The 23,938-nt window shown below is 40.7% G+C and overlaps 1 protein-coding gene across 2 annotated transcripts in view; it reads right to left on the bottom strand.

Annotated features, from left to right (window-relative positions):
- The window catches only part of FLI1 (Fli-1 proto-oncogene, ETS transcription factor), a 106,990-nt gene that overhangs the window by 62,039 nt on the left and 21,013 nt on the right, over positions 1–23,938 (bottom strand). For both annotated transcript variants that reach the window (XM_075603311.1, XM_075603313.1), the window contains 2 exons: positions 13,325–13,536; positions 2,740–2,891 (listed from right to left, as the gene is read on the bottom strand). In XM_075603311.1, coding sequence (XP_075459426.1) covers positions 2,740–2,891; positions 13,325–13,536 — 364 coding nt within the window. The remainder of the gene's footprint in view (positions 1–2,739; positions 2,892–13,324; positions 13,537–23,938) is intronic.

Below are 23,938 nucleotides of genomic sequence, written 5' to 3'. Positions count from 1 at the left end.
CCAAACACTCCACCGTAACTACCCTGCTAAAAGTTTGCAATGAAATCCAGTGTGGAATGGAACGGGGACAACTCACTGGTGCAGTATTGCTAGATTTTGCAAAGGCTTTTGACACAGTTGATCATGTTATCCTGCTTAACAAACTCCAGAGCTCTGGAATAGGGAAACATGCTTTAAACTGGTTTCAGTCCTACCTATCAGGAAGATCCCAACATGTGTCCATCTCAGGCTCTAACTCCAACCCCCTGAATATCACCTGTGGTGTCCCGCAAGGCTCTGTTCTGGGGCCCCTACTCTTCTCAGTGTTCATTAATGATCTTCCCACAGCTTGTAAGGAAGCCTCAATACACATGTATGCAGATGACACAATCCTGTATGCACACAGCCATAGCCTCTCTGACCTTCAACACATACTTCAGTCAGTTTTTGAGACTCGAAAACTGGATTTCCCAAAACAAACTGTTTTTAAACACTGACAAGACGGTAACAATGGTATTTGGGACCAAGACTAAATTTGTAAAGCTTCCAGTGACTGAGCTCCTGATTAGAACCAACGCTAAAACCACCCTAACACCTGTCACTAGTTTTAAATACCTGGGCTTATGGTTTGACTCCCACTTAACATTCAGGATGCACATTGATACCCTGACAACCAAGACCATGACAACCAAACTAGGGGTACTTTACAGGAACAAATCCTCCCTAAGTCTCCTGGTCAGAAAGCGTATTGCACAGCAGATGCTAATGCCAATTATTGACTATGGAGACATAGTATATGGCTCGGCTCCTCAAACCCACCTTAGCAAACTTGACACCCTCTACAATTCAATTTGTCGTTTTGTTCTCCAATGCAACTACAACACACATCACTGCGAAATGCTCAAAGAACTAGATTGGTCATCACTAGAGTCTAGGCGCAAAGTTCACCTTTCCTGTCTCACCCTCAAATACTTTCTGGGCAAGCTACCCAGCTACCTGAACAAGCTCCTCACCCCTACCACATGCAGTACCTATCACCTGAGATCAGACTCCAAAAGACTATTCATGGTCCCAAGACTCAACAAAGTATCCGGACGTTCCTCCTTCTCCTTCCGTGCACCCCAAAACTGGAACAACCTACCAGAGACTCTCATATCCACCACCAGCTTAAGTTCTTTCAAATCTAAGGCTGTCTCACACTTTAATCTGGTCTGTAACTGTTTCATACGCTCGTAATATATATTTTCTTTAACTGTGCATGCAATGTCTTGTATGTAATGTATACCTTGTTCATTTATGTAACTGTATTTGTAACCATGTATTATTTTGTTTTACTCTGTGCCCAGGACATACTTGAAAACGAGAGGTAACTCTCAATGTATTACTTCCTGGTAAAATATTTTATAAATAAATAAATAAATCAATACATAGGGGGGAAACTATTGGTTATTGTCTTTTATCTGTGGCTTGATGTGCGAAGCATTCACATGCATTCTTGTTCATAGTTATTTGCAAAAATAACAAACTTCACCAAAAGCAGCAAACACCAATATCTTACTCCGAAAACAACTTTAATTATGAAAATGTAGCCAACCTTTTTTTCTGAACGCTGGCAAGCAAATGGAAAAAAGTACATATGTTTTGCATTGCATGTCAACGAAAACACGGCAGCATTCAAATACAGTTTTGTGCATGTCTTAACATTTTCAGAAGAACTGTAATAACCTGAACAGGTATGGAGCTACACATCTCTAGTTATAGTATAAGTAATATAAACTGTGCTGAACTGTGAGATATGAGGTTGTGATCAGCATTTGTTCCATCAAGATCAGTGGATTTCAACCTTTTTTTGGTTAAGGAGCCCTACAATTAGATTGTGAAATTCTGGGTAACCCTAAACCACTCCATCCCCCACCCCCATACCTCTCTTCGTACTCTCCCATCCATCCCTCTCCCCACATCCCTTTCCCCCCTGTTTCTCCATCTCTCTCTCTTTTCCCCTCTCACACTCCACTCTTTTTCTGATCCCCCTTACACTCCCTCCCTTTCTCCCTTATGCTCTCCCCTTCCCCCTTATGCTGTCCCTCGCTCTCTACCCCGCTTTCCCCTTACACTCCCTCTTTTCTCACCTCATACTCACCCTCCTCTCTTCTCCCTTTAAGCTCTCTTCCCCATTACACATCCCCCATCTCTCTTCCCCCTTACACTCTCCCCCTCTCTTCCCCACTCACTACCTCCCTCTCTGTTGCCCCCTTACACTCTTTCCCTCTGTTGTTCCCTTACACTCTCCCCTTCTCTCTTCACACCTTAAACTCTCCCCTCTCTCCTTACACTCTCCCCTCCCCCTCTCACACTCTCCCCCCTTACAACACACACACCTACCTGGCGGAGTTGGCCCAGCTCTCACCCCGTGGCGGCCGCGGTACCCCAGAGGGGTGGGCTTCCGTGGAACCCTGGTCAAAAATGACTGCTCTAGAGTTAAATGTATATATAAAGCTGGATTGTAATCTGTGTGTTTTTCCTGAGACCTGCTTAGTTCCTTGCATACTGGAGATATATGAGAATTTGTATACTAAAAGAGCTCTTTCTCTCTATATATAAATGCTAACAACTAATGCAGATTTATTTGAAATACTATACAGTCAAAGAATATTAGTTCTCATATGATGGTAAATTAGACTAAATACAAATAGTCTTGTTAATAGCTTTGATGTATGCCTGTTTGCATGGAAGTTAGTTATAGTCCTCACTATAGAATACCTGCTGGCACAATGACTCTCCTCTCATTGGTGATCATGTTTGGGGGAGGACCATTCTTCTCATCCATGTAGCTGTTATAAGTCATTGCATTATTCTCTGACCCGCCAATAAGTTTGCTACATTTGTTGATGCTGCAGTCCACGGGTGATTCCCTGCGAGAGAAAATTAGAGTTTGTTAATAGGAGACTATCAATGTCCCTATAGTAGGGAAAGAAGGGAAAGATAGATTATAGCTGCACATGGAGCCAAGTTATGATTCCTTCCCACTTCTACTTGCTTGTATGTTTCTTCCTTATTTCTGCTCTTACATTTCCACTCACCTACACTGAGAATGTAAAATGTTTTTATAGGCAATTCCTACTGTATATGCTGGACTGCTGGGCTCTTCAGCTAGTGGCCCACAAAGGATCTTTATGTAGCCAATGGACTCTCTGCTCCTGATAATTTCAAACTTGTTGATTAGGCAGCTAAGCTTAAATTTTCACACTGAAACTCACTTGTAAATTAAGGTAATGTAAATAAAAAGTATATGATATAGATGTGATAAATGCTTGCAAAATGTTTAATATAATAATTTTTAAGTCTTTAAATGGGGAACAAGTTGAAGAGCCCTGCTGTAAATTATCTGTATATCATATAATGCACTACCTGCATATTCTGTTATACAGTACCACCATAAACACAAAGTTAAATATGGTATTGGTAAACCATTTTTTTTAAAGAAAAGAATAAATACACCAAATTGATTGTTTGATATAAGGGGCTTATTTTTTAACCTTCTGCTTGGTTAACATAACTAAAGTCAATGGACCATGATCTATCTTCAATCAAATACACTTACTATGATAATACCAAGCTTATTCTATATCAGTCAAAGTGATTGTTTGGGATGTTTTCGGGCAAAAATCCCGATTGACTGCAATAAGGCATTTAAGCTAAAAACAACCTAATCAGCTGCTTCAGGTTGATATAGAATAAGGTTAACAAACACACTGATATAGAAAAAGGCCCTAAACGACAGAATATGGAAGTGAAATTTAAGTTGTTAATCTACTTTTTAACATTTCACTCTGATCTGTAAAGGTTGACATAATTTCACTCTGTAATGAGTTTAATTGATGTTTTTTTCACCCCAGTTTTTACCTGGTACATGAATAATCCCCACATATGACAATAAGAGAAAAGGGGAACTTGATGCACTATTAACTGTGTTATCCTACTCCTCTCTATATTAAAAGAATAGGAGAGAAAGTAAAGATAATAAGGGCAATTTAAGAGAAATGTTGTACTTAAAAAATGTTCTTATCTGGTGTGTAGCTGACAATGATGTTGATGGTGGTAATGTTTTGTGCTAAAGAAAAAGTCAGAATCAACAAAATGTGGCCATATATAACCAAAGCGAGTGATAGGAGAAAGGAGGAACGTGTTTCTGTAGTAAGTACAATAATACCCTGGCCAGGCATAACATCACATTTCAATCTGGCCTCCTTTTTGAATGGAAAGTTTACTTTGGAATATTTTGCTACCCCTTAAGCTTGGTCCATTGTGAAGGATACGGCAGGAGCTACATAGCTCGCACCGAAACAAACACTAGGACGCCAATGCATATGTGCATAGTGCGCGCGCTAGCATGTGCACATGTGCTACAGGGAGAGCGGTGCTTCGCAATACAAACAAGTTTGTATTTGAAGTGCGATGCCGGGAGGAGGAGGCGCAGAAGTGCGGAAGCTAGCGCGTTCCCCTATGGATGAGGCCTTATGGGAGGGAAGTGATTAAAGAGAATAAAAAGTGAGAAGGATTTATCTCAAAAGTGTAAAGGAGAACAGACATTGTTTGTGATATGATGCCAACATGAGGGTGATGTACAGTATTAAGGGAAATTTAAAGCAAAGTTGAAGTAAATTGTGCCGCTTTCATTTTGTATCTCTTTGCTGCATATTTTGCTTTGTCATCAAAAAACGATGCAGGTAACGTCCCTGATCTAGCAGTCACAACCATTGACTTGAATTGCAGTTAATGCCGGATCGGGGTGCAATACCCTGCGTGTTCTATCCTTTCCATTCATGTTTCAATCAGAGTTAAGAAATGTCTTAATAAAGATTTTTCCATTTCATATGGATTAGGCTGATATATCTTCACTACCTGAGACATAAATGAAGTAAAGAAGTAGGAGTGGCTCAGTGAGTAAAAACACTGACTGGCACCGAGTTTGAAGCGGTGGAACCTGGTTCAATTCCCAGCTCCTTGTGACCTTGGGCAAGTCACTGTCTCCCTGTGCCACAGACACCAAAAAATAGATTGTAAGCTCCGCGGGGCAGGGACCTGTGCCTGCAAAATGTCTCTGTAAAGCGCTACGTAAATCTGGCAGTGCTATACAAGAACATGCTATTATTATTATTAAGTAAAATGACAAAAAGAGACAAACTCCATCCTAACTCTTGCGCTGGTTTCATGTAACCAGAAATTGCAAGCTGATGCAAATAGAGCAAAGTACTGTGGTCCACTAAAACTACAATGGCTATGTTAAAAATGACTATTAGCAACAAATTTAACATCAAAACTGCCTTTTTAGAGCAAGCTTTAAATATCCTTTAGTTTTTACCTGGGACAATCCTACTGTGTCGCAGGCAATGACGGTCAGATTATAAGCTTTTCAGGGTCACAATGGTTCAAGTCACTTTTAAATATTTTGTGAAAGCAAGTTATTATTGTCACATGTAACAAAACTGAGCTATTTTGCAGATAGTGAAATGCTGAATTTTCCTCTGTATTGCATTTCTGATCTCTCCAGTGGGTTAACAGTTCATTCATAATTTTTTCCGAATGTCTGTACTAGGCCGCCGACGCTGCAGAATGGATATAAGATGTTGACTAACATATGTTTGGACTTAAGTTTCCATCTTTGGCTACTGTTTTTCCAGGCAGCAGACCAAAGATCTCTCTGCAATCCCTAGGGGCTATAAGTGATAGCTGTTTTCAGGGTGTATGAGAGGTACAATTTTACAGATACTAGCTCCCATCATACACGTAATTAATTACAATTCATATCTCTTGGCACACATGTTACCATTTACAGTGACTTTACGTTATGACAGGAACTTAACCTTCTATTTCAGCACTTATTCATTGCTTATTTCTATAGTGCTGCCTGTGTACACATAAATGTAAGGGACAGTACAGGCTATACGATAAAGGTTAAGCCCATCTGGTTACCACTGAAACCGTGGGGTCCCTGACAGCTACATAGCACTATAAGCCAGGGGCCAGGTAACATAACATGCAAAAGTTAAAGTGTACCCTGCTTTTCCACTTTTCATGTTCCCCTTGCCCCAGAAAGGTGAAACTTCTTGAGTAAGTTTTAGGTGAGATATTTGGGTAGAAATGAAATTATTTTGTTTGCAGGAGTTTGGGAGCCAAAATTACCAGTAGTCCCCTAATTCTCCCTGGCGAACAGGCATGATTTGCCGGTACGCGGGTTGTATTACCCCAGGGCTGCCCAGTGTCCCCCAGACTCCTGGTTTTCTAGCCCACTCCTATGCATAGATATGGGTCTCCCCAAGTTATACAAAAAGAGAAGATTCTGTGTTGCACACCATTAGTCAAAGAAGGAAGCAAAATACTTGCGTTTTAATACCGGTGCACCACAGTTCAGAGAAAACATGTCAGACGAGATCCTATGTATAGGTATGGATAGAAAATCCAGGGCACTTCGGATTTTGTAATTGAATTTAATCTGTCAAAAGGCACGACGTTTCGAACTGCACAGAGTTCTTTACCAAGAGCCAGTCACTTGAGAAAGAACTCTGTGCAGTTCAAAACGTTGTGCCTTTTGACAGATTCAATTCATTTACAAAATCCGAAGTGCCCTGGATTTTCTATCCATATCTCCCCAAGTTATAACATGTATTAAAATATGTTTTATAATGGTTGGTGCATTTACTATAAATGTCTATTCAGTCAGCCCGGGCATTCATATAGGTGCCGGGAAGTCTGGATAGACATCGGAGTTTAAAGAGGAGACAGGATGTTGAGAGGTATTGGTATGCTAAGTGGCGGGGGCAGGGTAGAGTACTGGGTCCGGAGAACAGAGACCCACTGCGGGGAGGACCCTTTGGTTTGCCAGACTCAGTGGAGCCTGCCCAGTAGGTGGCAATGGGTTGACTGGGGGAAGCAGCACAATGTCAGCGCGTTTCCCATTGGTCAATTCAAATTTTCCGTCCACGGGGCATCCCGAGCCTCATCTGCCATTTACCTGCCTATGTTTCCAGTCTCTCCAAATTCTCCTGCTCTGATTCTACTACCTTACACAATTTAATATCATCAGCAAAGATGGAGACTTTGCTCTCGATGCCAACCTCAAGGTGATTTATAAACAAGTTAAAAAGCAGGGGTCCCAGTACCGATCCCTGAGGTACTCTGCTCACGACTTTAGCCCAACCTGAAAAAGTTCAATTTATGACAACCCTCTGTTGTCTATCCTTCAACCAGTTTTCAATCCAGGTGCATACATTATTACTGAGTCCAACTTTCTTTATTTTGTACACCAACCTCTTGTATGGAGCCGTATCAACAGCTTTTGCAAAATCTAAGTAGACCACATCAACTGCATTACCCTGATCTAAATTCCTACTTACCTCCTCAAAGAAACAAATAAGGTTAGTTTGGCATGATCTATCCTTCATAAATCCATGCTGACTATTACTAATAATTTTTTTTTCCATTAGGTATTCCTGAATATTATAAACAAAAAATGATCGAGTGGACTACCGCTTGCTATGAAAAGAAGTTGGGGAGCTCACCAGATATGAAGGTTAAAAAAGTCTTTAATGAAAACTACAAACCTAAAAATAAAAAACCCCAAGAAGGGAGTGAGGGAATCACCGTAGGAGCAACAAAGGAAAGGGGTGAGCTTCTAGCTCACACTTCCTTTTATTCCACAGCCTTTCTAATCTCCACTCCTTCCCTTGCCAAGAACAGCACCCCAGCCCTCCTGTCACACACAAAACACTTAAACCAGGGGTTTTCAACTCCAGTCCTCAAGACCCCAAATAAGACAGGTTTTCAGGATACCCCTGCTTCAGCACAGGTGGCTCAATCAGTAGCTCAGTCGAAGACTGAGCCCTGATTGAGCCACCTGTGCTCAAGCTGGGATATCCTTAAAACCTGTCCTGTTGGGGAGTCTCTAGGACTGGAGTTGAGAACCTCTGCCTTAACCCATTACTGACCAAGGGTTAGCCCTTCTGGCCACAGTCATATCTAAATCTATTTAGTGCGGATTAAATAAACAAAAATGACCAATCCATTGCATTGGGTATAAACCCCTTCTCGTTCACCAGTATACAGTTGAAAGTAGATATTGTTATGTACAGTAGGTGATGGATAGATAAGTAGATAGATACATGTACTGTAGATAGATATATAGATAGAATAATATAAAGAAAGATTAAGCAGGTTCCCAGGTTCAAAATCAAAAGTTAATTTAGACATATATAAACTGGGTGAACTTCTGAGTTTGTGAATGAAAAACCCTGCAAACTTTCGTCACAAAGTTTGACATTTCACACGCACGAAAAATTATTTTTATTTTAGGTTTTATTTCAGAATTTAAAAGAATAGTAATAATATCAATCAAGTTCCAGAAAAACAGAACAAAATAGTTATTGTCCTCACCCTAGATGATAGATATAAAAGGTAATTTTTCCTGTTTCCTTTAATACATTCATAATGTAATAGCTCACACACATACATGATGAAATGCACAGACCGTGCAATCCATATGCTCTTTATTGATTTTCTCTTTTGTTCCTCTAACATTGTATATAGGTCTTTTGGATATCTGCTGCTTTGAATACATTGGAGCCTAAGCAGCTTTATTGTGTCTCTGGATGCACAAAGTCACCTGCCCTCAAGTTGTCTGGTACTAGTGGCTCACAGTGTTCTGTGTAGCTCCCTGAGTGTGACAAATTAGCAGCTGGGCTGGGTAAAGAGGCTACACATTGAGACTACAGTAGGTTAGCGACAAGACTGTGGAGTCAGATGAGTTCTCTTTGGTACCCATGGCTCTGTGTTTTCAACCCCACCTGCTTGAGTCACTTACATGTAGAAAACAAAGGCTTATGTTTAGAGTACTCTTGAAGGCTGAGTTTTTCATCATTCATGACAACACATGTGCACTTGTTTAAGTTCATAATATATCTTGTTCAGATAAGTCTATTTATTAATGCAGAAACTCATTGTACCACTGGCAGAAAGCCGATTCATTTAACAAAACAAATTAAATAAAAAAGAGAAGGCAATGGCTACGACTTTAAATAGATATATACAAAAAATAGGTGAGTGGTAAGTTGTAATACCAGAATTTATGCTAGGTAGTTAGAGGATACAGCATTATTATTCATGCAGCACAAATAAATAGATAGTTCATAGACAAGAGCCAAAAGATAGGGGTACATAAATGAAAGAGGAATCAATTCCCCAGCTGCTCTAATTAAATTAAGCTTCTGAGCTTTAACAAAAATAAGCAGGAAAAAAATAATGGAAAACTATATTAAAAATATTCTAATTGACAAGCACATGAAGCAATATACTGTGTAACATACATACAGTATACATATACACACATATATACACATGTACAGTATACACATGTATACACATGTATTTGTATAGCGCTGCTAGTTTTATGTAGTGCTTTACAGAGACATTTTGCAGGCACAGGTCCCTGCCCATAGAGCTTACAATCTATTTTTGGTGCTTGAGGCACAGGGAGATAAAGTTACTTGCCCAAGGTTACAAGGAGCTGACACCAGGAATTGAACCTGAGCCACTCACTAAGCCATCTCATATATATATATATATATATATATATATATATATATATATATATATATATATATATATATATATATATATATATATATATATATATATATAAAAGAATGATTCCTGCGCTCCTACCAATTAGGCTAAAATAAAATAATGATCTCATGAAAAAGGGTAATTTTATAAACCCTTAGGCTCATCTGCTTTACATAGCAGTTTTTATTTGCACTACTCACATAAGCATATGCTTTATTTAACCCCTTCAGGACGTTGTCACATTTTATCACTAGTCCATGGGACAATTATTACATATATTCAGTGTAGGTACCTGCATAGGGTATGCCTTGATGTGGCATGCAGGCTTACAAACGCTTTGGCCAAAGGGTTTAACAAAATTATCCTTTTTCACGTGATCATTATTTTATCTTAGCCTAATTGGTAGGAGCGCAGGAATAGTTCTTTTTGTTTTTCTATATGTAAGGCCTATCTTTTTACCAGCAGCAAACTTCTATAGGGAGGAGCGCGGTATTATGTACAGTTTCTCACAAATATTAGGCAATCCTTTTCCTTGCTGCATACTCCCTAAGGGCATTTTAATATAGTATCTCTGAAACATTATAGGGGTAGGTTTATTGGCTCATCTGCTTTACATAGCAGTTACAGAGCCCCTACCAATTTTCCAGTTAGTGCAGGTACAATACACCCCAGTGTCAGTCTGGACAACAACTTCCATTGAAGAGTAGGTGAACATATAAGGCTAACAGAGAGAAATATGTGTAAGTTTTATCATATTCACACCAGGGAATTTGTGCACCCACAGTTTACCTCTACAGTAAGGAACTATGATACTGGCTTTGGCCAGTTTTTATTTGCACTACTCACATAAGCTAAAGATATGCTTTATTTAACCCCTTCAGGACGTTGTCACATTTTATCACTAGTCCATGGGACAATTATTACATATATTCAGTTTAGGTACCTGCATACGGGTATGCCTTGACATGGCATGCAGACTTATAAATGCTTTGGCCAAAGGGTTTAACAAAATTGCCCTTCTTCATGAGATCATTATTTTATTTTAGCCTAATTGGTAGGAGCGCAGGAATCGTTCTTTTTGTTTTTCTATATGTAAGGCCTATCTTTTTACCAGCAGCAAACTTCTATAGGGAGGAGCACGGTATTATGTACAGTTTCATATATGTACAGTTTCACATATACATATATACATACATATACATATATATATATATATATATACACACATATATATATACACACATATGTGTGCATATGTATATATATATATATATATATATATATACAGTGGTCGACAAATCACCAAAAAATCTACTCGCCACACAAAAAAATCTACTCGCCACCTAGTACCAAACGTGTGCTGCTTGGGCCAATAGGAGCTCGCCACGATGTTAAATCCACTCGCCCGGGGCGAGCAAATGTATAGGTTTGTCGAACACTGTAAATAGTTGCAGACCTGTCTAAGACATGCAAATGAACATACAGTAATATTTACAGTTGCTATATGCTTTACTATGGAGGGTTTTTGTCACTTTTGTTTACCCACCATAACCTTAATAAGTGTGGTGAATGCCTACTCTTAATCTCAAACCAGCAGAGCCAGCAACCAACCTCACAATGATGATACCCATAAAGGTTGAAACATGTCTGTGAGTGGGTTTACTGGCTTTGCATCTTACCCCAGCCTTTGCTTAAAAGGTGTGTTTAAAGATGCATGCATTGGCTTAAGGCTGCTCTGTAATAGGAGCTTGAGATAAAAGGTGGCACTGTGTGCTCATTTGCATGTCATTTCCCAGAATCCCTTGCTGCAGTGTAAGTGCTATGTATAATGGAGAAAGACAGGGTTGCAGACCTGTCTAAGACATGCAAATGAACATACAGTAATATTTACAGTTGCTATATGCTTTACTGTGGAGGGTTTTTGTCACTTTTTTTACCCACCATAACCTTAATAAGTGTGATATATATATATATATATATATATATATTACTGAACCGAGTGCAGTCTTTCTTTATCGGACGAGAGAATGGTAATGTTGTTTTTCTATATATATATCTATATATATATATATATATCTATATATATATATAGATATATATATAGAAAAACAACATTACCATTCTCTCGTCCGATAAAGAAAGACTGCACTCGGTTCAGTAATCATGAAAACTCTATTGGGCATCTGAATAGAAAAGATAAGTCACCCAATCCAATGTTTCGGTACCCCCTTGAGTAAGGTCCTATTCCAGGACCGAAACGTCGGATTGGGTGACTTATCTTTTCTATTCAGATGCCCAATACAGTTTTTCATGATTACTGAACCGAGTGCAGTCTTTCTTTACTGGACGAGAGAATGGTAATGTTGTTTTTCTATTATTTGAGATTAGCACCTGTCTATTTGAACCAGTACATTGAGTGCAAGCTGTGATGTTTATATATATATATATATATATATATATATATACAGTGTTCGACAAACCTATACATTTGCTCGCCCTGGGCGAGTGGATTTAACCCCCAGGCGAGTAAATAGTGGCCCAAGCAGCACACGTTTGGTACTAGGTGGCGAGTAGATTTTTTTGTGTGGCGAGTAGATTTTTTGGTGATTTGTCAACCACTGTATATATATATATATATATATATAATGGAAATATTACTGTGTGCTCATTAGTATGTCTTAGGCCTCGGCATGTTACCTGCAGGTGCTTTCCCTGGCCTTAGTCAGCGCGCCGTCAGGGGACGTGCCGGGGGCGGGCCAGTGACGTCACGGAGCTGGTTCGTCCTCATTGGTCCCGCCCCCTGACGGCGCGCTGTGTTAGGCCAGGGAAAACACCGCTTTCCCTGAGCCTCAGCACGCCTCCGCACTGTTAAAGGCACTATGTCCCAGGCCTAAGATATGTGCTGTACTACAAAGCTACATATACTATACAATGATCACTTAACTGTGTAAATTATATTACATGGCACAGTGCTTACTGGTGGGTGTACAAATGACATATATGACAATATGATTTTAAACCATAATGTGAACTGTGCAAAGAGTATTTAGCTGTAAAAAGTCAGTGATTCAGGGGATGTTATCCAAGTAGCCAATGAAAAAGTTTGTATAACCAACTTGTAGGGATAGCAAATAGAGACATAGCAGCTTCCTAGTGGAAACAGAGTTTCAGGAAGATCTAGAATGTAAACACAAGAAAAAGAAGGACGTGCTCTATAGTACAGATCAATTTAATTTATACAGTAAAAAGTGATTGATAAAGGTCAGGATTAAAAACAGTCACAATGTATACTTAAGCCGTGATCGTGGCGCTGGCGTTCAGCCCACCAGTGAACAGATCTGCTGAGCAGCATGGAGGAGACAAGTGTGGATCGTTGGAGGTTTTGTGTTTGCAGCCACATAATACCTTTGGGCTTTGGTACATTGAGAAATGCTCTGAATATAACTCACGACCACTATGGAGAATTAATCTGGTACAGTACGCCTCTGTTTCTTCCAGCTACACTCCAAGTGGTAACGTTATTATCTACATGCTATAAAGAATGTATACATTGTGAGTGTTTTTAATCCTAACTTTTTATAAATGAAATTGATCTGCACTATGGAGCATGCACTTATTTTTCTTTTGTTTGAGAGATAGAAAGACAAACACATCAAAAAAAGAGAGCAGGAGAGAGCAATTGGGGTTTTTCTATAGGTACAGTCAGATCTTGGAGTTTCTCTCTCACCTGGATCCATTCATGTGCTCATATTCCCTTTTGATGTTGACCCGCAAAGGCTGGTTGATCCACTCCTGTTGGGGGGGAAGTGGGTTGATTTTGTGGGGTTGACCATAGTCTGGGTTGCCTGAGGCAGTCATGTCAGGTTTGGGAAGGTGAGATGTTGCCCCATACGCGGAATCGAAAAGAGATTGGTCGTCACTTACCACCGACAAAGCCTCCTGTGACACAACAGAGAGGGTATAAAGTTAGCCTCATACTCATGGGGGCTTCATGAACGCATCATATCCAGAGAATTCAGAGCAACTTACCAAAAACCCACATATGTCATTATTATATTCAGAGAAAGAGTAAAATTAACCTTCCCACCTATATAGTTACGCGAGTGTATACAAAAGGCATATACCTCAAATATATGCTAGTGAAAATGTATATAATGTAACTACATGCACAATGCATTTTTTGAGGAAATGCTGCTTTAGAAGACCCATGCTGCACTCCGCATAAAAAAAATAAACACTGAGTGGTTGAAAGTAATAGTACATTGCTTAAAGGGCAATCCTTTTAACCAGCAGAGAAACAATGCATTGCTGGCCCCTCTGGATGAACAGTGTTAAGCCCTATGATGGGGAAAGCTCTTTGTTTTTAGGAGGTTTGTGGCATGTTTAGGCTATTAAAAACAGAAATTGGGCGCCATTAAAAATTTAGACCCATTTTATTAAAAAAAAAAGTGGAATTTAAGATTTGCAGATTAAAAAGTAGTGGTCATACTTAGCACCATCATACTTCTGCTACAGCATTATCCTCACACCATGGAGCCTATTCTATATGCTGTGAAACGGCTGTCAGGGAAACAGATGGGAATCAAAGCTTTCTTGACATGGAGAAGCGGCTTCCCAGCATATTGAATAGGGGCCTGTTAGTGCTATTTATGAAGCAGTTAAACTATTGCACTTTCTTGTTTATCTTTGTACAAAATCATTTGAGATCAATGGTTCAATTACATTGTGACATGTCATGTCACAAGCGACAATAAAAGCGGTTAGCTTTTTCAGGTGTTGAGTTACCAGCAGACAGTCCCCAAGCTATTAAGAGGTACTACACAATTACTGTGCAATATTTATATAGTGCAAGCTGTGTGCACAGCAGCACTGTGCATTTAAAAAAGAGAGTTACCATTACATTTTTATCTCAGGCACTGGATCAGGACATATCTTCATCTAGAACTGTAGTCCAAGCATCTTGCATTAACATGTACTGTACACTGCCCTGCTAAACTTTCCTCACATGCATGGACACACAGAGAATGCAGAAAAAACCTAACATACACATGCTGCCCACTTGGCTGATGGTGGTTCCAAAAAGAAGCAGTGGTACTGTAGTTAGATATGATATGGTCTTTCCAAAGCTAATCCTGTCATACCTTTGGGCTGCATTAAGGAAAGTATATAGAGTTGTCAAGGTGACAGCCTAGGTCTGGATTTCTCCTACTTGTATCCATTATGTGAAATTGACACAAGGCCTTTTGTGTAAATTTTGTCTGTGGCCTGTTTATATGGCCCTTGGGATATATGGGCTTCAGTCAGCATGCAAACGTCTTTTCACATTCCTTCCCGAGGAACAACCAGAACAAAGTATTCCAGAGGACTGGTCCGATGAGTCAACTGCTTCAGTTCAAAATATGCAATAATTTGGTGCTTTTTGAAAATCATTTAAGATAGTAATCAATTACTTTTATAAACCACAACTGCTGCATAACAGGTATACTATAGTAATGTGCAATGCAATACATATTGACATTAGGTTTACATACCTATAATTTATGCACAAAATACACATACCTCTACGCACTCTTCTGATCAGAGATACTAAGGGGCCTATACACTAAGAGCCGGAAAACAAAATCACCGCCCTGTTTAAATCGCCAGTTTTGACAGCGTTGCTATCACGGTATGCATAAAGCCCAGAATACCTGTGATAGCAACATTCGCAAAACTGGCGAGTAGCCGGCGACATGATGATCGCCTCTCTGAAAAGGGCTCACCCGGCGATTTATTTCTGTTGCAGAGAAGGAGACACCTCACCCTGCACACATCTTGCCAGTGAGAGACAGAGAATCATGGAATGTCTACGGCCCCCAGCAGCCAACATAGTACAATTGTATCATGAGTGCCATGAAGAGGCCGATGCCCAAGATCTGATTTGGGCTTTAACCAGAGCCTATGGCACTAAAGACGATCCCATTACGTTGCTGGCTCGGTTCCATGCCCTCAAGCAAAAGGAGAAATTATCCGAATTTCTGCGACGTTGCAGCTGGTGCAGTGGACCCTGATCAACAAGAAGGTCATCCGTGTGGCTGAGCTGTATGGTTATAGAACTAGGCAGTTCCCGCGGGGATCATCGCTCACCCACTCTTTAGTGGCCAAGATCTGCTGTACTCTTTCTACAGAGGACCCTCCTAACTTTGAGGACCTAAAGGACCAAATACAAGAGTAAGAGGTCATCTTGCAGTTTCTGACTCCCAAGATGGCTCGGGAATCCTCCAAAGGGGAGAGTAAGCTAAGAGGATTAGTGTGAAGGAGAATTCTGAGGATAATACCCCCCAGGGTCCTTCACGACAGACCCCTCAACGCCCAGGAGATCGGCCCCTAACTCTGGTTTCAGTGCGACCCGAAGCAACCGGTGCTTCAACTGTCACCAAGAAGGTCATTTCGCCTAGTGACCCTGCGCCTAGTCCTGAAGAGAAGACCCCATCAGATGCCTGCACTCGAGTAAGACCTGCGGCCATAATAAGAGTCCTGGTGGAGGGAATCTACACCTCCGCATTGCTGGACACTGGGTCTCAAGTGACCATCATCTACTGCCCCTTCTACAACCTGCACCTCAAGCATCTGCCAATGCAGTTGGCGGAAAAGATGAAATTGTGTGGCCTGAGCAGTGAAGACTACCCCATTGATGGTGTGATTCAAGTGCGGTTGGACATACCGCAGCTTAATAATAACAAATCCCACCCCATGGAAGTAGAAGCTTTGATATATCCCGAGCCCCGGGAACATCCAAACTCCCCCATTATATTGGGGACCAATGCAGATGTGGTGAGGGCCCTGATACAGGCCTAGCTGCAAGAAGTAGGGGAATTACCCCTAGCATTCCTATGGATTCACCCCGTATTCAAGGAGGAATGCCAGAGAATCTCTGCCCAAGAAAGGTTCGGACAGTGCTTCAACCTGGAGAAGGGGTTGACAGATTCCACCAGTGTGAGTGAAGCACATGGTCGCCGTGCCTAACTACCCAGGACGCAATGAGGCCGACTGGTATACCACACCCGAAGATCACAACAAGAGAGGGTCAAAGGTGGTACCCGAAATGAAAGAGTGGAAGTCTGCACTTCCTCTGTGATTCAAGCTGGCCATTCAGAACATCTCACCCCACACTATACGATTTGACGTCGGGCAAGCCCTGGGTCGGATATACCCAATTACTCAGATAGAATCCTTTGCTCATGTAAACGCGGTTACCGTACAAGAAGCCCCTACAGGATTGCAGTTCGACTTAGGCCTTACTCGTGGAGTTCAAGAAACGGCAAGTGCCAAATTGGCAGAGGGCTGGGAGGTGTTCTCCACCAGTGAGATGGATGTGTGCTGCAGTAAGAGTGCCCAACACATGATCCGCCTGAATGATGCCATGCCATTCCGGGAGTGTTCCAGACGCATAGCTCCCAGAGATGTGGAGGACATGAGGGACGTCCTGAAGGAGATGGAGATGTACCATACTGTGGATTGAGGAAATCCTCAGCGCCTTATCAGGTAGTCAGTGGTTCAACATGCTGGACCTGAGGTCTGGATTCTACCAGGTACGCATGAGCTCTGAAGACCAGGAGAAGACAGTATTTGTCTGCCCCCTCGGGTTCTTCCAGTTCACCCAGATGCCCCAAGGCATTTGTGGTGCACCTGCAACATTCCAGTAGTTGATGGAAAAGACCATAGGTGATATGAATCCCTTGGAATGTCTGGTTTATCTAGATGATAGGCTGTGTGGTATATTGGTGCATCACCTCAGCAAACTCCAATAGAATAATCTCCCAATAAATGAATCCAGTGTCCAGGAACAATATATGTAGATGTGAATAAATTGACCGCCCAGGGTGATAACAGGGACTTGTTGGTGCCCACACGGCTACTTGTCTAGATGATATCATTGTGTTCGGAAGAACGTTAGCGGAGCATGAAGAACGCATTCTGAAGGTTCTGGATCACCTTGGAAAAGAAAGGCTGAAGTTGTTCCTGGATAAATGCTGCTTCTGCCACACTTCGGTCACCTATATGGGCGACATAATGTTTGCGGAAGGAGTGTCTACCGACCCTGCTAAGGTCGAAGCCGTAGTGAACTGGCATAGACCAGATAACATGATTGAACTACGATCCTTCCTGGGGTTTTGCGGATACTTCCGCAGATTCATAGCGGGTTACTCCAGCAAGCCTAAGGTCTTAAATAACCCGTTGAAGATCTACCCCAAAGAACCACAGCAAAAAGCCGCACCTCCACAAGCACCGTTCGGGGACAAATGGACGTCCGCCTGCGAGAAGGTATTCACAGGGCTCAAGAAAAGCCTCATGGAAGCCCCTGTCTTAGCCTATGCCGATTCGGAGCAGCCGTACATCCTGCATTTGGATGCCAGCTTCAATGAGCTGAGAGCCATGTTACATCAAAAATATCCTGCTGGCCTCCGCCCAGTAGTATATGTGAGTCGTATCTTGACGCCCTCCCTACCGCAGCTCTCCCCCTCCGCACATTGCCGGCACCCATCCTCGCCATCACATGCGGCCACCCAGGAGGTAAGGAGAAAAACGGGGGACCCAGGCTATAGATAAATATTGCCCCTCTGTTCTTGTAAAGATACCAAGACCAAATGCTTCTCATTCATCTTTCAGTGAGGCATTGGACATATAATGCTCATCCACAAAGACATTTCCTCTGAAACACTCCAATATTAGACACATATACTACCACCACTCACAGAGAAAACAGTACCACTGACCTTCTGACTCAAATATTAGAAACACATAGCTTTATTTCTCACACAGAGACATTAGGAAAACATCTCAAGCCTTGCTCCACAGGACATTATATAGACCTCTTACTCCACAACTGGGACATCGTGTTAACTTAACTTCTGGACAAAAATACATGTTTTTCTAAAGGATTAACTTAACAAAATAATATAACCATTGTAGGTATGTAAACGTGCCGGTATCAAAACTGGACTAACATGGCTATTTTAACCCCCTGGGTGTGCCAAGCAACACTTGAACACTGCCCTCTTGCAGGTTCTTCTCCATGGACATGTCACTGTGATAAGCCAGAAGCAAGGCTGGTGAAGGAGGAGGGACTATGAGGGAGAGTGAGCTTTAAGAGGGGGACGGCCATGACAGTGGTCAGATCTGCGCTGAGCTGAGAAATTTGAGACTTGATACAGAGCCTCCTGTAGACAGGACCTGCACGTCTCCTACGGGGAAACTGGAGGGCTGATCAGTGGAGATCCCAGCTGCAGAGAGCCATAGACCGAGAGAGAGACTGCCTACAGAGGGGACCCCTCCCAATGGGTCAAAGGAATAGTGGTACCACAATACACACCTTTGCGAAGTACAGGCCTGCAACCTACAGTGATAATACACGAGAACCAACGATGTACAGGTACTACACATATGGAGCTGACCACCCAGGATTGTGAGGCCTATTACATTGATTATAACACACATACATGTGCAGCGCTTAGGTGAACTGTAATGTTATAAGTCATATTGTGCCTTGTATGTAGTGATCCTATTCTTAAGGATAACGTGCTTACTGATTACCTGTTTGCTATGTCTACATATCTTATACATAAACCTGTTATATACATCCAAGTGTTGTGTTCCCATTACTGGCCCCACATACGTATGGCGCTAATATAAGTATACGGACTTAGGCCCCCTCCTCAGCATCAGGCGTATAGTCCTAGGTATAGTAAAAAGAGAGGGGTTACATATATCAATGTAGGAACCAACCATATGTTGTATTGATTTCTATTAAGGGAATCAATAAACCATTCATGTTCTTCAAATTCCTGTAAAGATATCACTGTGTCATGGTAGTAACCCACACTCCCAACCCTCCAAAGGCTTAAGACAACAATTCCTACCCTGTTGATTTCATGTATTTTTTATTCACCCCCAATGCATAATTACTAGTTGCATAGCAGACGAGGTTAAAAAACATGGTGTATGTCCTTCTATTCAACCGATGCCCTTAATTCACTTTAATATTCCCTAATAGAACTCTTCCCCTGTAGCCTGTGATGGTGTTTGGAGGAAGTTAGAAGGTGTTATATGCTGGCAGTGACATGCAGTTGCTATAATTCCTGAATGGTTCTGTTTTTGAGGAACTGTACTTATATTGTCAATCTCCAAAAATGAAATGTACGACTATTTTTTTTCCTAGTAAATTATGAAATTCGATCAAACTATGAATAAAATTACATTTACTTAACATCAGAAATTGCCCTGCAGATTCCATTCTACTTTAAAAAAAATCCTAAGTAGGGGTTTAGATTTCTCTTTCCCCTGGAAGGAATACAGAGACACAAAATTCCTTTAACACAGTTTAATTTAGCTAGGGAAGATTAGAATCACACAATCAGTGCAGTTAGGAAAAAAGGAATCGTTGAACGAACTAAAAAATGTGCAGGTTATTTGCTACACTAAATAGCATTTATTGTCTGTGTCAAAAATACAGCAGCCCCATTTTTCTTGCAGCCAAGACCTCAACAACTCAATTTTTAAATTTCTCCATAATCGAAAACAATGTGAGATTTCACACTTAGGATTCAGTTAATATTAATTGGCAATGTCCTGAGTGCCCCATATAAATCGAAGATAATATAGAAAGGTACGTATGACCAGTGTTCGACAAACCTATACATTTGCTCGCCCCGGGCGAGTGGATTTAACCCCCGGGCGAGTAAATATTTGCCCAAGCAGCACACGTTTGGTACTAGGTGGCGAGTAGATTTTTTTGTGTGGCGAGGAGATTTTTTGGTGATTTGTCAACCACTGCGTATGACCTATACAGTATATTAATTAATGTTACATGTAGCTATGGGGTAGCCAACCCAGTCATCAAGAGCCACCAACAGGTCAGGTTTTAAAGATATGCCTGCTACAGCACAGGTGGCTCAATCAGTGGCTCAGTCATACCTGGCCTTTTGGTGGCCATTGAGGATTTGTGTTGGCCACCCCTGATGTAGCTCAACCCTTGAGTAATTTGGAATCCAATTCAGTGATTACGGAGTAACATATTGCACATTAATTGTACAAAATAGTTAGTTATTGATGAGAAATTGTGGAGGGTCCATACCAAACAAAACTTCAGCCTCCATTTTGTTCACTCCCCCTTTGACTCTTGTTACAGTTCATGCTTAAACAGACATCTTCCTGTCTCACTCACCCTCATTAAGTAACAGCCTGCCTCAGTGACAGGTTAACAGTCCATTAACAGTGAGCTCTTTTCATGGAAGGCTTCTATTTTCCTTCAAGATTATATATTAATGCTGCGTTATTGCAAATTCAATTTTGGGAAAAAGTATGGAGTGTGCAGATAGGACTGCGAGAAGAGGGGTAGAGGAAATAGGAGCTGTGACAGAGGGTGTAGACAAGGTTGCATGGTGGAGAGGAAACACGACAAGAACAGTATGAATCATTGAGAATTTTGGACAATTTTAATGTAAAGACTACAGGAATTTGGATAGAAGATTGAGCTTGAAATGTTAGAAGAGGGTGGACCACAAAACCAAATCAATAATATTGAGATCTGTGATATTAACTGGAGATAGTAGTCCTTAGAGGTGTTCAAAAATGGTATTGATGTTTACAAACCATGTCAAATTGCTAAATTTTCCCACCAAAAACCCATCGTCAAACATTAAAAGTCAAATTTCAGATCCCATAAACCCAAATTCAGATCACATGACCCTGCATTTTTCATAAACATCTGGCTGAAAACGGCATACATTTTTAGTACTGTCACTAATGTCCCAAAGACACAAAATGTAGGAGAAATTTTCTTAGCACATTTGAAGACATTTGCACATCTCAAGTGGTCCTCATCTCCTGTTAGTCTGACTACTAAATTACAATACAAAAAATGACCACTTAGTTGGATGACTCAGATGAGGGGATATGGGAGAAGGAGTGACTCAGAGTGTAAAGACACTGACTGTAAACAATGATACTGTGTTTGTCAGGGGACCATGGATCAGCTCCTTGTGACCTTGAGCAAGTCATTTTATCTCCCTGTGCCTCAGGCCCCAATAGTAGAAATGAAAAAGATAGGACCAGCAAAAAAAACTTTGAAAAAGTGAGAAATACGTACAGTGAAATATCTATCAAGATAGTTGGTGCACGTAGGATAGAGAGGTGCCAAGAGAGCCTGTAGTATAAAGTAATAACAAAAATGGATAGTCCACAGCTCCAATGTTGCAAAAAGTACAAAAGACTTTTAGTTTATTCAGCAATATGACAGACATCCAGAAACAAAATAGCAAACAGCAACATTATTTCGCATTGCCATGATCCTCAAGCCGTGCGGCACCAAATCATAGATTATAAATTCGCCTGGACAGGGAGCGTGTCTGTAAAATTTTCTACAGTATGTGCTGCGTACCATGCACTATACTGTAATTGGGAAATACTTTGAGTCCCATTGGGAGAAAAGTGCTATACGACATAAAATTATTATTAATATTATTATGTGACTGTGAGCATTGAACCGATAGTCTGAGCAGGGAACTAGTGATGAGAGCAGCTGGACTGGAAGTGGTAGATTAGAGGTGATATAACAAAGTGTTAAAATTGTACTTGTGTATGTAGCTACATTCAATTAAGATTCCCTTCAGATGAAAAATGGTAACCCAACGTGTTTGGCCCACAAGGGCTCAAGCCCTTTTCCTGCCAGTAAAGCAGTTTAAGTATTAAGAATCTCTTGATGTGAGCTTTGTAGTTTGTAAATGGTTGAGTGCTCACCCTGAAATGATTATTTGCATACAGCACGGGTGAGCATGAGATATCTTGTAGAAGCCTAACTCTTTCAGGTGTTCAGCACATGTCAATTATGATATCTTAATCACAGGAGCCTATAAGGAGTGGGTGGGAGGCATGAAATGTCTCTCCCTCATTCAACCCCTTGCAATTCTATGTAGAGTTTTTATACTGTCACCCTCCCTTGTACAGATGCTGGGTGAAGAAAACAGGAAGTTGGGCTGGTATTTTTAGAAGAAAGCTAGTTTCTGCAGCATTGATGGTGCAGATTGTTTTTTTCATATTGCAAACCACAAACGTCAGTCTAGTAAAATTCAAGACCGATTGAGGAAGTGGTTGAGAGGTTGAGGCTATAGACTTTACCAGACATTGTTATTTTGGGGGCTAAGAATCGAGTTCTAAACACTGCATCTATGCCAATAATTTGACACTAAGTAGGACATTAGAAACATACTTAATTCTACTGTGATACTTTGCTTCTATATTGTCCGGTATGCACCATTGAGTCATTGGGCGAGTGGTATATTTGGCAATGGGAGGAGTTATGTGATACACATCCTAGGCTATCATATAATTTCCTTTTTTGCATCATAAAAATCTTCCAGGTCTAACAGTATAAATGCCCTTTGCTGGCAAATATGCATCAAGTGTAAGAAAAGGAAAATAAAAATATATGTAACTTTTTAGTAACCCCGTGTTAGTTTACAAAAATCAGCCTTCCTTTCCATATATTGTGGATACTCCATTTGGTAAGATATTTATTTGTTATTTTGATAAGACATTATGGCAGCTACTTTGAATATAGAGATATTTGGCCTCCCAAATCCATTAACTTTGGTTGCTATTTATAAAGTGATATTCATCTTCAAGTGGCACACCCATGTGCACAAGAGTGCTAATTTGTACAGTGATCATAAAGTTACATGTTTTATTCACTCATATCAACGTATTTATTTACATTTCAGTAGTCACCTGGTTATGTGGTTGTACACCAAATTGTATTATGCTCATGGTAATATTTATTTTATTCTAAGTGACATCTTCAAAAATCAATATTATCTTCTAATAAAAAAGCGTCTGTTTTTAAAATATAATAGTGGCATAGTAACAGTCTATAAAACTTGGTATACCCCTCCCAAAAAATGCAGTTTTGTTAACCACTTGTCATTTATTTTATGTCATGGACTTTTCTGTGACTCTTCCCTGGGATCATAATGGTGAACTCATCATACAGAGAGTAAAAATGTCAACTAAATTAATTCCTACCATCACTTGAGTGTTTCTTTTCCAAAAATAGATGTATGGAATTGCAATTGAGTGTTTAAGTTAATGAGGCAAAATAAGGTACTTTATACGTTAACAAAGGAACAGAAGGATTTACCCTGTTTGGGGGAAAAACTTTCCCCCCTTTCTGCTTCCAGCAGCATTCCTGCCTCCAATCTCTTGGGGAGAGGGGAGAGAAGCCATGAAACCAGCTTTAAATACCTGTTTTCTAATTAGCATGACAGGTGACAGAAATCAAGCAGCAGACAAACTCTGGTCTGGATCC

The sequence above is a fragment of the Ascaphus truei genome, chromosome 6 (genome assembly GCF_040206685.1).
Source record: "Ascaphus truei isolate aAscTru1 chromosome 6, aAscTru1.hap1, whole genome shotgun sequence".
Lineage (NCBI taxonomy): Eukaryota > Metazoa > Chordata > Amphibia > Anura > Ascaphidae > Ascaphus > Ascaphus truei.
Note: the sequence above shows the minus strand (reverse complement) of the source record. Positions and strands in the feature narration are given on the sequence as shown.